General features: G+C 42.4%; 1 protein-coding gene across 4 annotated transcripts in view; it reads right to left on the bottom strand.

Moving 5' to 3' along the window:
- ST3GAL3 (ST3 beta-galactoside alpha-2,3-sialyltransferase 3) overlaps positions 1–13748 on the bottom strand; it is a 215260-nt gene that overhangs the window by 90816 nt on the left and 110696 nt on the right. For all 4 annotated transcript variants that reach the window (XM_070368330.1, XM_070368329.1, XM_070368333.1 and 1 more), the window contains one exon: positions 10690–10732. In XM_070368330.1, the coding sequence (XP_070224431.1) occupies positions 10690–10732 (43 nt within the window). The remainder of the gene's footprint in view (positions 1–10689; positions 10733–13748) is intronic.

Below are 13748 nucleotides of genomic sequence, written 5' to 3'. Positions count from 1 at the left end.
TGAAAAAGCTGACTTAAAACTCAACATTCAAAAAACTAAGATCATGGCATCTGGTCCTATCACTTCATGACAAATAGAAGCAGAAAAAGTGGAAGCAGTGACAGATTTTATTTTCTTGGACTCTAAAATCACTGCAGACGGTGACTGCAGCATGAAATTAAATGATACTTGCTCCTCGGAAGGAAAGTGATGACAAATCTAGACAGTGTATTAAAAAGCAGAGACATCACTTTGCCAACAAAGGTCTGTCTAGTCAAGGCTATGGTTTTTCCAGTAGTCATGTATGGACGTGAGAGTTGGACTATAAAAAAGGCTGAGCATAGAAGAACTGATGTTTTCAAACTGTGGTGCTGGAGAAGACTCTTGAGAGTCCTTTGCACTGCAATATCAAACCAGGCAATCCTAAAGAAAATCAACCCTAAATATTCATTGGAAGGACTGTTGCTGAAGCTGAAGCTCCAATACTTTGGCTACCTGATGCAAAGCTGACTCACTGAAAAAGACCCTGATGCTAGGGAAGGCTGAAGGCAAAAAGAGAAGGAGTGGCAGATGGTAGGATGGTTAGATAGCATCACCGCCTCCATGGATATGAATTTGAGCAAACTTCAGGAGATAGTGGAGGACAGATGAGCCTGGCAGGCTGCAGCCCATGGGGGTCACAAAGAGTCAGACACGACTTAGGACTGAATAACAACAAGACATGAGACTGGATGAGGTCATCTGAGTGGCTGTTTTGAGGAACAGGTAACACAGAAAGTACCTAGTATGGCCCTGGGTATATAGTAGCTGCTCAATAAACACTTTATCCTGGCAGCCATAGGAGATTTGGCAGTCTGTTCTGGAAATAGTAAGCTATGCCTCAACATGTGTTTTAGACTACCCCATGTTTATAGGTCTTTCTTGATTGGTTTGGTTTTCACAAGCCTTTGGGAGTTAAAAGTTGTTGGTTTTGGCTTCCATATCCTTGTATCTTCACACAGAATTCCTTATGAAATGAGGCTGAACAATAAAGCCTCCATGCTCTTGCCCACATGGCAACCATAAAACCCCACACTGTGGCGGCAGACAGGAGCTTTCCCAGAGCACACACCCACACCCAGCTGAAACAGATGACACTTCCATTTAATTAAATCAGCTTCCAGAAGGCTGACATCAGCTTAGGAAAAACACACCTGGACACCCGGCTCTGGTGCCTTCACGGCTCCAGATGGCTCTTGTCTCCGCTGGACTGATGGGCACATTCCCGGCTCCTGGTGTCATCTTCCTCATAATTGAGACTGAGATTTCCTCAGGGTTCTGTCCGAGGGCTCTGCTTCCAGATACTGGCAGGCCTCACTCCCTCTCTTTTGTTGAGTCTTTGCTAAAATCTACCTTTTAAGGAGGATTGCCCTATCCCATTTAAACATGCAGTCTCTTCTCCAGCATTCCCTTGTCCTGCTCTATCTTCTTCCACAGCATTCATCACCTTCCAAGATACTGCAAAGCTTGTTGATCACACTTTCCATTTACTGACCACCTGTTCACTGGTATATCCACAGAGCACAGAAGACTGCTGACACATGGTAGCTACCTAAGAAGCTGTGAATGAAGGAGAAAGCGCTTCTCTCTTCTCTCAATGTCTGGGCACAGCCTGCAAGCCTGAGCCCTGTTCTAGGACCCTCCACTTGGCACAGTAGATTCCTTTTGGAGAACCCAGAGTCTCTCCAGGGGCCAGACTTGAAACTTCTGGAGGTATCATCCAATTGGGCTGCAGCTGAGTGCATGGAGCAGCCTGAGTGCCCAACCTCCAGGGAACACATGTTCTCGGACAATTCTTGGACAACTATGAGGCCAACAAAACCCAACTTGCCACCCTCACATCCTGTTATTTACTCCCTCGATGCCACCCTCATCAGTTCTTTTGTGCCCAAGTCACTGCTCTCTGCTTCTCCTTGGTCCAGTCTCTCACTTCTCTCCCCCATCACCACACTATAACTCACCATTGTCTCCCATAAAGCCTCATTTCCTTACAGCCTCAACTTCTTCAGTGAATGTTCCTTCCATCTTCTAATTTCATAGAAACCTGGGTCTCCCCTGAAAACACCATTTCCTCTACAGCCTTGTGATAGAGGCAGCTCTTTCTTCTATACCCTATGCATCTGAAGATCCCTCATACCTCTTTGTACTCCATTTATGCTTCTGAGTCACTAGTATGTCATCTTTCTTTACAAAAACAAAAGAAAAAAAAAACAGGGACTTCCCTGGTGGTCCAGTGGCTAAGACTCCATGCTCCCAAGGCAAGGGGCCCAGGTTTGATCCCTGGTCAGGAACTAGATCCCACATGCCTCAACAGAGACCCGGCACAGCCAAATAAATGAATAAATATGAACCAAAATGAAAGCCTGTTCATTGCTCATACTATCCAGAAGTACTACTTTCTTCCCTCCCCTGCTGGTCTCATTCACTCCCTCCCGCTTCACTTACACTTCAGCTCACAACACATCCTTTCCAACCAAGCCTGTAAGGCTGTTCATGTGGCTTAGAATTTTCAGTTTTATCCCACTAACAAACCATACAGTCAGTACTCAAGAAATATTTTCTAAGTGAACAAGTGAATAAATGAAGTCTGGGGCGTAAAGCAGGAGGCAAGCTGAGGTTCAGGTCTCATTTTGGGGTATATGCTTCCCAGGTTACCAGACACTGATAAGGGTACAGCACAGGTTGTATCTCAACCTTGGGTGATTACTTTTATCCCCACTTTATACTAGGAAACAGGCTAGTGGTTAAATAACTCACTCAAGATTACAGCTAGTAAGATGTGGAATGGGGCTTTAAAAATCCACATCTGATTCCACAGTCCACATTTTTAACCTCCAAAAAAATACTGCCTTCCTGAAGAATACAGCCTGCTGTTAAAGGAAAAGATCTTGTACAGCTCCATAAGTATTCTGAACAATTTTCATAGTCCTGACAAGTGATTTTGTCATAAAGACATAAGCAGCAGGGAATTCTCAAAGGAAACAGAAACCACTTATTACACAAAAACATAATTAGAAGAATATAATGAAGAACAAAAAAAAAAATCCAAGATACTTCTTTCCAGGTTTTTGAAGTGTCATTTGATATAGAGGTATTTTAAATGTATTTGTATAAACAGCTTACCCTTGAAAAACAAGTGGTTAGGGGTGCTGACCCTCCACACAGTCAAAATCTGCACATATAAGTCTGCATATAACCACATATGTGGTTCCTCCATATCCATGATTCTGCGTGCTCCAATTCATTCAGTCACAGATTGTATAGTACTGAACTGTGTACTGTTGAAAAAAATCCACATATAAGTGGATGCACTTCAGTTCAAGGGTCAACTGCAATAGAATTTCAAGAATAAAAAACACCTGGGGTGGAGAGGCAATTCCCATGCAGATATATCTGTGCTGCATTCTCGGTGAAGGGCCAGCATGTATGATTTGTGAGCCAAATCTGACCCACTATCTGTTTCTGTGAGATAAGAATGTCTTTTACATTTTCAATGGTGGGTTTAAAAATTAGAAGAATAATACTTAATGACATAAAAATAACATTAAATTAAAATTTCAGTGTCCATAAATAAAAAGTTTTGTTGGAATACAGCTAAGCCATACTCATCTGTATGTGTTATCTATGGTTGCTTCCACAACACATCAGCGGAGACAGGTGTGACAGAGATAGCAAAACTCCCAAAACTCAGAGATATTGACCATCTGACTCTACAAAAAGAGCTGGACAATCTTGTTATAGGTCACTTCCTCTGACTTAGCTTCCAGGTCACTAATCCTGTCTTTAGTTGTATCTAATCCAATGCAGTACTTGGATGCAATCTCAAAAACAACAGAATGATTTCTGTTCATTTCCAAGGGAAACCATTCAATATCACGGTAATCCAAGCCTATGCCCCAACCAATAGTACTAAGAAGCTGAAGCTGAACAGTTCCATGAAGACCTACAAGACCTTTTAGAACTAACACCCAAAAAAGATGTCCTTTTCATTATAGGGGACTGGAATGCAAAAGTAGGAAGTCAAGAAATACCTGGGGTAACAGGTAAATTTGGCCTTGGAATACGGAATGAAGCAGGGCAAGGGCTAATAGAGTTTTGCCAAAAGAATGCACTGGTCATAGCAAACACCCTCTTACAACAACACAAGAGAAGACTCTACACATGGACATCACCAGATGGTCAACACCGAAATCAGATTGATTATATTCTTTGCAGCCAAAGATGGAGAAGCTCTATACAGTCAGCAAAAACAAGACCAGGAGCTGACTGTGGCTCAGATCATGAACTCCTTATTGCCAAATTCAGACTTAAATTGAAGAAAGTAGGGAAAACCACTAGACCGTTCAGGTATGACCTAAATCAAATCCCTTATGATTATACAGTGGAAGTGAGAAATAGATTTAAGGGCCTAGATCTGATAGATAGAGTGCCTGATGAACTATGGAATGAGATTCGTGACATTGTACAGGAGACAGGGATCAAGACCATCCCCATGGAAAAGAAATGCAAAAAAGCAAAATGGCTGTCTGGGGAGGCCTTACAAATAGCTGTGAAAAGAAGTGAAAAGCAAAGGAGAAAAAGAAAGATATAAGCATCTGAATACAGAGTTTCAAAGAATAGCAAGGAGAGATAAGAAAGCCTTCCTCAGCGATCAATGCAAAGAAATAGAGGAAAACAACAGAATGGGAAAGACTAGAGATTTCTTCAAGAAAATTAGAGATACCAAGGGAACATTTCATGCAAAGATGGGCTCGATAAAGGACAGAAATGGTATGGACCTAACAGAAGCAGAAGATATTAAGAAGAGGTGGCAAGAATACACAGAAGAACTATACAAAAAAGATCTTCATGACCAAGATAATCACAATGGTGTGATCACTCACCTAGAGTCAGATATCCTGGAATGTGAAGTCAAGTGGGCCTTAGGAAGCATCACTACGAACAAAGTTAGTGAAGATGATGGAATTCCAGTTGAGCTATTTCAAATTCTGAAAGAGATGATGCTGTGAAAGTGCTGCACTCAATATGCCAGCAAATTTGGAAAACTCAGCAGTGGCCACAGGACTGGAAAAGGTCAGTTTTCATTCCAATCCCAAAGAAAGGCAATGCCAAAGAATGCTCAAACTACTGCACAATTGCACTCATCTCACACGCTAGTAAAGTAATGCTCAAAATTCTCCAAGCCAGGTTTTAGCAATACATGAATCGTGAACTTCCTGATGTTCAAGCTGGTTTTAGAAAAGGCAGAGGAACCAGAGATCAAATTGCCAGTATCCACTGGATCATGGAAAAAGCAAGAGAGTTCCAGAAAAACATCTATTTCTGCTTTATTGACTATGCCAAAGCCTTTGACTGTGTGGATCACAACAAACTGTGGAAAATTCTGAAAGAGATGGGAATACCAGACCATCTGACCTGCCTCTTGAGAAACCTATATGCAGGTCAGGAAGCAAGAGTTAGAACTGGACATGCAACAACAGACTGGTTCCAAATAGGAAAAGGAGTACGTCAAGGCTGTATATTGTCACTCTGCTTATTTAATTTATATGCAGAGTACATCATGAGAAACGCTGGGCTGGAAGAAGCACAAGCTGGAATCAAGATTGCCAGGAGAAATATCAATAACCTCAGATATGCAGATGACACCACCCTTATGGCAGAAAGTGAAGAGGGACTAAAAAGCCTCTTGATGAAAGTGAAAAAGGAGAGTGAAAAAGTTGGCTTAAAGCTCAATATTCAGAAAATGAAGATCATGGCATCTGGTCCCATCACTTCATGGGAAATAGATGGGGAAACAGTGGAAACAGTGTCAGACTTTATTTTTCTGGGCTCCAAAATCACTGCAGATGGTGACTACAGCCATGAAATTAAAAGACGCTTACTCCTGGGAAGGAAAGTTATGACCAACCTAGATAGCATATTCAAAAGCAGAGACATTACTTTGCCAACAAAGGTCCATCTAGTCAAGGCTATGGTTTTTCCAGTGGTCATGTATGGATGTGAGAGTTGGACTGTGAAGAAAGCTGAGCACCGAAGAATTGATGCTTTTGAACTGTGGTGTTGGAGAAGACTCTTGAGAGTCCCTTGGACTGCAAGGAGATACAACCAGTCCATTCTGAAGGAGATCAGTCCTGGGTGTTCATTGGAAGGACTGATGCTGAGGCTGAAATTCCAATACTTTGGCCACCTCATGTGAAGAGCTGACTCATTGGAAAAGACTCTGATGCTGGGAGGGATTGGGGGCAGGAGGAGAAGGGGACAACAGAGGATAAGATGGCTGGATGGCATCACCGACTCGATGGACATGAGTTTGAATGAACTCCTGGAGTTGGTGATGGACAGGGAGGCCTGGCGTGCTGCGATTCATAGGGTTGCAAAGAGTCGGACGTGACTGAGTGACTGCACTGAAATGAACCTGCTGCTAAATACATCTACTGAGGTTTTCATTTTGGTCACTGTATTTTTCAATTCTGTCTTTCTAATCTAATACTTTGCTTTTTATAGTTCCGTATTACATGTATGAATGCTTGTGCTCAATTGCTCAGTCATGTCCAAATCTTTCCAACCCCATGGACTGTAGCCTGCCAGGCTCCTCCATGTATGGAATTTTTCCAGGTAAGAATATTGGAGCAGGTTGCCATTTCCTTCTCCAAGGGACTGTCCCAACCCAGGGATCGAACCTGTTGTCCTGTGTCTCTGGCATTGGCAGGCAGATTCTTTACCATTGACCACCTGGGAAGCCCCTATTACATGTATCGTTCAATCTTATCTTTATTTCCTTAAATACAGAGTATCTAATTACTTTATAAACTGTGTCTGATAACTCCAATTTCGGAAGTCTTTGTGGGTCCCCCTCTGTCATCTGTTGTTGTTCATGGTTCTCTCTAAAGAAGTGTTATTTCCTTGTGTGCTTAGTTATTTTTTCCTGTGAGCCGTTCATTTCCTTGAAAAGTTATTCATGAGAAATTCATGTCTTCCTCCAGAGAGGAATTGCATTTGCTTTTATCATGCTTGGAGGCATGGCCAGTTTGGAGTACCTTACACAGAGTTCACAGCTTGAGGTTCTGTGGACCAACTGAGTATGAGAGCCCAGGCTGTGAATATCAACTGTTTCCTCTTTATTGACTTATTGCCCTAATCCACTTAGAGCTCTGGCAGCTGCCGGGAGCCGGCATATTGCATATTGAGTGCATATTGCATATTGCATATTGAGTGCAGCACTTTCCACAGCATCATCTTTCAGGATCTGGAATAGCTCAACTGGAATTCTATCACTGCCGGGAGCCAGCGTGAGGAACCCCGCCCATGACAAAGGTCATGAGGAAGGAGGCTCGGCATACGCAAAGGCGGGATCGAGCTTCAGGAGTCCCCCTGGAAATTCTCGAGCATTTACACCCCAAACCAGAGTCTGCCTACTTTCTGCTTTGTGCTCTCACCTACACCTCTGACTTTACGGGGGGCTGTCCCCCACTACCTCTCTCTGAAAAAAGAGTTAGCTTACAGTTCCAGTTAATAATTCCTGGGTGTGACAGTGTTTAACCTACAAACTCCTTTGGAAATCCTCTAGCCTGCCTGAATAGGTTTTTCCGGCCACATGTGATTGTTCAGAGCCTCCCAACTGTGAGAGGCAGGAGATGTTCTAAACTGTCTAAACACAGATTCTTTTGAGTAGTTAAAAGATTGATTAGAAATTGTATTGGTGAAGGGTTTTTCACTTGTTGGGCCAATGTTTGCTGCTAAGTTTCCATATCCCTTACCTGCTGTGTCCCTGGCAGTGTATTGATTAATATAATTGGTATAAGTAGTAGCTTTAATGTTTGTAACCTGGGACCCTTGAGTTAATTCTTTTCTTGTTATAGCCCACCACACCTTTGCTCTGTAGGAATGCAACTTTATCTAATGCTTTTTTGGAGGGTGGCTCCTGACCAACCACCTTTAGAGAAAAATAAGTTTTCTGAAGAAAAGGTCTTAAAATGTTAACAGGCCTCCGGCCAGAAGATGATGCAAATCACCTAAGCTTTTGCATATGATAAGTCTGCAGGAAGAAAGCCTGGCTTTGCTGCAAGACTCTACCCTTCCCCATTATCCTCTATGCATAACTTAAGGTATAAAAACTACTTTGGAAAATAAAGTAAAAACTTGGTCTCACTACTTTGAAAGCCTCTCCTGCAGTCCTGGCTTAGGGGTACAGTTTTAGTTCTAGTTTATCCTTATGTTGAATCCTTTGGCATTCCAGTTCAATGCAGAAAGGATCAAAAGATGGAAAGTTAGTAGACCTAGAGGTGAGAATGAGAAAGTCTACCACTTAATCAGAGTTTAAGAAGAGGAGTAGAGAGAGAGACAATTGGGCAGAGGCAATATTTAAAGAAGATAATGGCTGAAAAATTTCCAGAACACATGAATTCTTATGGGATAGAAGCTAAATGAATCCAATCAAGATAAATAAGAAATTTCTACATTTGCATATTTACTCATAGAACTCTTTTTTATTCTTCATAAAAACCTGAGGAAATGGGTATTATTATTCATGTTTTTGATAAGGGAAAATTGTGATTCATAGTGCAAAAATGAATTATCTAAGGTTATATAATCCTAAGCAGAAGGGGTGGAATTCAAATCCAGTTCTGATCCAAGCGTAGGTCCTTTCCTACGCATCAGAAATAGAACACAACACAGCGGAGAAAGACTTCGTAAGGGGAGGTCTGGATATTTCCAAGGAATTACCTCTGAAAACCAGAATCCTTAACCTGGAAACTTCTCCCTGGAACAGATAAAAACCTTTCCCATGTGCCTGTATTTTGTTCTGAAGATAACCTTGGATTAGAAAGGCCTTTTCAGTACGAGGCAGGAAAGCTGGAGCTTGTACCTTGACCTCTGAGGTAAATCTAATGAAGCCAAGCCAATTCCCCAGGCTAAAGACCAAGTTGACTCAAATGGTTTATAGAACCGGCCTGGTACACAAAAAGAAGCTGTACAAGAGCCTACCACGTACCACCCAACTGTCAGAACAGCAGGCCAAGTGTCCTCCGATTCCCCCTTCTCACACTGCTGAAGACAGCTTAAACACTATAGTTAACATGTCCTGGATACCACGTCTTTTGTTCATCAGTGTGATGTGACTTGGTAAATTACTACATCTCTTCCGTTCTGAGGGCATTTCACTTGCTTATAGCTTATGCTTGATTTGTTTTTTGCCCAGAGCACTAAATTAAGGATTTTCTAAGGGTGAAGCCTATAGATTCCTAGCATTATCAAGCCCCATTCCCTGGATGGTAACATGCGGCTGACAACTGTACACTAGCTTGGTAGACAGAACAGACCACTCTTCCCTTGTGGCTGCCTCCATGATGTATAAAAGCTGGCAGAACTGCAGCACCTGAGCTCATGGTGTGGGGCACCAGAGCCAAGAGGCCAGATGCCAGGAAAAGGGGCTACATGCCAGACCATTCAGTGGGAAAGCCAAATAACTCTGGGCTGGTGTCTTGCATGTGGGTGCAGCCATCACCATCAGAAGCAGCTGTGGTCAAGGCCTCAAGCAGGAGAGGAAAGAAAGGAGACTCAATTCTGATCTTTCTCATCTGTCTGGTACAGGACAGGGGCAAGGGTATATGAAGATGACTAACCACAGCAAGGAGCCACAGACAGTTCTGCAACACTTTACTGCACACCGGCCATGTGAGGGGGTCCTGGACAGGGCATGAACAGAGGGGTACAGCCCAGTCTCCAGGCAGCCAGTCTAATGAGGGAGGCACACAGGCACCTGTCATCATGCAGCCATGCAGCCATGTGTTCAGTGTTGACTTAGCACCTAACAACCATATGCTGGCGCTGCCCTGGTGCTCAGGAGGCCGAGAGGGCCAGAATAGGGAAGGATTCTGAAAGAATGAGATACTTATTTGAAAATCCCTGTAAATTCACCATTTCTGTACAGTTCTTACAACCCTGTGAGGTCCTTGTGTTACAGGTGAAACTGAGGCTCGGAGTGGTTAAGTGGTCAGCCCTAAATCACAAAGAAAGTAAATGGCAGTCTGGGATTTGAATCAAGCACGGCCTGGCTCTGAGCCTGCACTCTTGATAAATGAATAACTATTACACTTAATTATAGTATAATGAAATGATGGGTGTCAGAGGTAGAAAATTCACAGGAAGCGGAGGAAGAGATAACTAATTCTGTATAGGAAGGAGGTGGTTCTTAAGTTTTCCTAGTGGACAAACAAGGAAAGGGGATTTGAGACATGGATAATAAACATATACAAGGATAGAGGGAAAGCCAGGATCTACCTGTTGGAGAGAGACAGGAGTTAAAGCCGGGAGGAAACCTGAGCACAGAAGGCTTTGCATGCCTGGCTGCGAAGCGTCTTGAAAGCTTTGCACTGTCTCCTGCCGTGGTTTAGTCAGCCTCCACTCTGCAGCTGAAGCCTTTCCTCCTTGTCCTTCAAACTCCAGTGGGGTGTGGTGGGGGGAGGTGCACGCTCCTTCTGTAATCAGCTCCCTGTGCCAGCCAAATCTAAGGCCTTATATTTGCACCCACAGACTGTAACATGCTCTAAGCTTCAGCGGACAGACGGAGGACAGACGCCCCAGGAGTGATGAGAGCTGGCCCCTTGAGGCCGGCCTCCAGCTCTCACAGATCTCTATCACAAAGTCAAGAAACTGGGTCATTCTACTCACAATTTAGAATCCAACTTCAGGAGGAAGCCCAATCGATCATATTCTGAAAGAGAAAAGTAAAGCAGAAAGTGTCACTGATGTCAAGTCATTGCAGACAGTAGCAGATTGCATTCCCCAACCGAGTCCCAGACCACCGGGGCAGACAAATGCTTCTAGATCCAAACACAAAAACCGCAAGTAAATTTAAGTCACCAAATTCTTGTTGAACGCCTGTCTTGTGAAGGACCAGGTTCAGTGCTAGGCATTTCCCAGGCCTTATGGGCCAACCACTGTTATGCTGACATATAACTGCCTACCTGTTTAAATGTGGTACTTGAAATTTAAATTTAGTAAGCCGAAAAAATGGGCCCCTTGAAGAATTAAGAGGGTCAGTAAGCAACCTCTGCTTCCTCTAAGCTCTTAGATTTATGCTGCATATACAATAGAATATTAAACAGCCATAAAAAGGAACAAAATAGTGCCATATGCAGAGAGGTGGATGGACCTAGAGACGGTCATACAGAGTGAAGGAAGTCAGAAAGAGAAAAATATCATATATTAACACACAGATGTAGAATCTAGAAAAATGGTACCGATGATCTTCTTTGCAAAGCAGAAATAGAGACACAGACGTAGAGAACAAAAGTATGGATACCAAAGTGGGAGGTGGTGGGGTGGTGGGATGGACTGGGAGATTGGGATTCACATACATATACTCCTGTGTATAAATAGATAACTAATGAGAACCTACTGTATAGCACAGGGAACTCTACCCAGTGCTTAGGGAAGGAAATCCAAAAAAGAGGGGATATATGTATACATCTGGCTGAAATTCACTTTGCTGTATAGCAAAAACGGACATATTTTTAAAGCAACTATACTCCAATTTTTAAAAAAAGATTTATACTGAATCAGTCATGTTAACTCTGGGGTGAAAATATGGCAGCCAAGGGATCTTCAAATTCGCAGCAATGATTCACTCCATGACAATCACAAAGCAGTAAAAGATCTGACTTCATACAGGATAGGAAATTTAAAATGAAATCTAAAAGCAAATTGACAATATGTTTGTAACAAATGGTAAATCATGAATATTGTACTTAATTTCTCTACATTTGCCTCATTCTAAAACAAAGTTGAAGCAGTTTTACAAAGTACAAGATTTTAAAAAGGAAAAAATCTTTTTAAAAATCTTGTAGGCCAAAGGAGAAATAAGCAAAGGAAAAAACAATAAAAAGCAGCCAGGATAGAAATACTAAAAAGTGCATGTCCTAAGGTTTTATGTGCTTGCTGGGAGAGGATTACAGACATATCCCTAAGATTTCTCACAGATAAAACTAAACACAAAGCACTGTTATAATGGTTTATAGTGTCCATAAAATGAACCAGGAGAATCCCAGATCTTCTTAATACTAAGATTTTAGGGATGTTTCCTCTGGGTCCTCAAAGATATTTGTATAAAATGATGATAAGGAGTGTCATATAATTGCTTATTTTATATAGCTTTGTCAATGAGTGCTAAGTATGTGTGTGTGTCTGTGTAGAGTGGCTAAATTAAAATAAGGTGGTCTAGGAATGTATTGGGTTGACCAAAAAGTTCATTTGGGAATTCCCATAACATCTTACAGAAAACCCAAATGACCTTTTTGGCCAACTCAACAGCTCGCAGTTGGCCTAGTTCAATCTGAGGATAAAACAGAATACCAAGCCTAAACAGCTGGAAGAGGCCAAGCAGCACACAGCTTCCAAAGAACTTCATCTTTAATAAGCAGTTCAGTTCAGTTGCTCAGTCGTGTTCAACTCTTTGTGACCCCAGGGACTGCAGCATGCCAGGCTTCCCTGTCCATCACCAACTCCTGGAGCTTGCTCAAATTCATGCCCATCAAGTTGGTGATGCCATCCAATCATCTCATCCTTTATCATCCCCTTCTCCTCCTGCCTTCAGTCTTTCTCAGCATCAGGGTCTTTTCCAATGAGTTAGTTCTTCGCATCAGGTGGCCAAAGTATTGGAGCTTCAGCTTCAGCATCAGTCCTTCCAATGAATATTCAGGATTGATTTCCTTTACGATTGATTGATCTCCTTGCAGTCCAAGGGACTCTCAAGAGTCTTCTCTAACACCACAGTTCAAAAGTATCAATTCTTCGGTGCTCAGCTTTCTTTATGGTCCAACTCTCACATCCATACATGAGCAAGGAATGGCCAAGAGAGGAAAATTACCCACACTGATAACCTGCAAGGCCAATTAAGGCCAGACTGTACACTTTCATAAACAGCTGAGCTCCAGGGAGAGTCATTCGTCTTCTTAAAACTGAAGATGTACCAAATAGGACACACGACTCAACAGGAGACTTGCCTCCCAAGAGAATTTTGCTGTTCTTGTTCAGTGGCTAAGTCATGTCCAACTCTTTCTGATCCCATGGAATGCAAAACGCTAGGCTTTCCTGTCCTCGTTCTCTTGCAGAGTTTGCTCAAATTCGTGTCCATTGAATTGGTGATGCTGTCTAACTATCTCATCCTCTGTCGCCCCCTTCTGCTTTTCCTTCAGTCTTTCCCAGCATTAGGGTCTTTTCCAATGAGTCAGCTCTTTGCATCAGGTGGCCAAAGTACTGGAGCTTCAGCTTCAGCAACAGTCCTTCTAATGAATATTTAGGGTTGATTTTTTTTTAGGATTGACTGGTTTGATCTTGCAGTCCAAGGGACTCTCAAGAGTCTTCATCAGTACCACAGTTCGAAAGCATCAATTCTTCTGTGTTCAGCCTTCTTTATGGTCCAAATCTCACATTTGTACACGACTACTGGAAAAACCACAGCATTGATTATATGGACCTTTGTCAGCAAAGTAATGTCTCTGCTTTTTAATACGCTGTCTAGGTTTGTCATAGCGTTCCTTTTTTTTTTTTTTTATGGTCCTCTCTGTTATTTTATTTTATTTTAAATTTAAATTTATTTATTTTAATTGGAGGCTAATTACTTTACAATATTGTATTAGTTTTGCCATACATCAACATGAATCCGCCACGGGTGTACTTGTGTTCCCCACCCTGAACCCCCCTCCCACCTCCCTCCCCGTACCATCCCT

Source organism: Bos mutus, chromosome 3 (assembly GCF_027580195.1).
Source record: "Bos mutus isolate GX-2022 chromosome 3, NWIPB_WYAK_1.1, whole genome shotgun sequence".
Taxonomy (NCBI): Eukaryota; Metazoa; Chordata; class Mammalia; order Artiodactyla; family Bovidae; genus Bos; species Bos mutus.
This window is presented reverse-complemented; position numbering and strand designations above follow the sequence as displayed.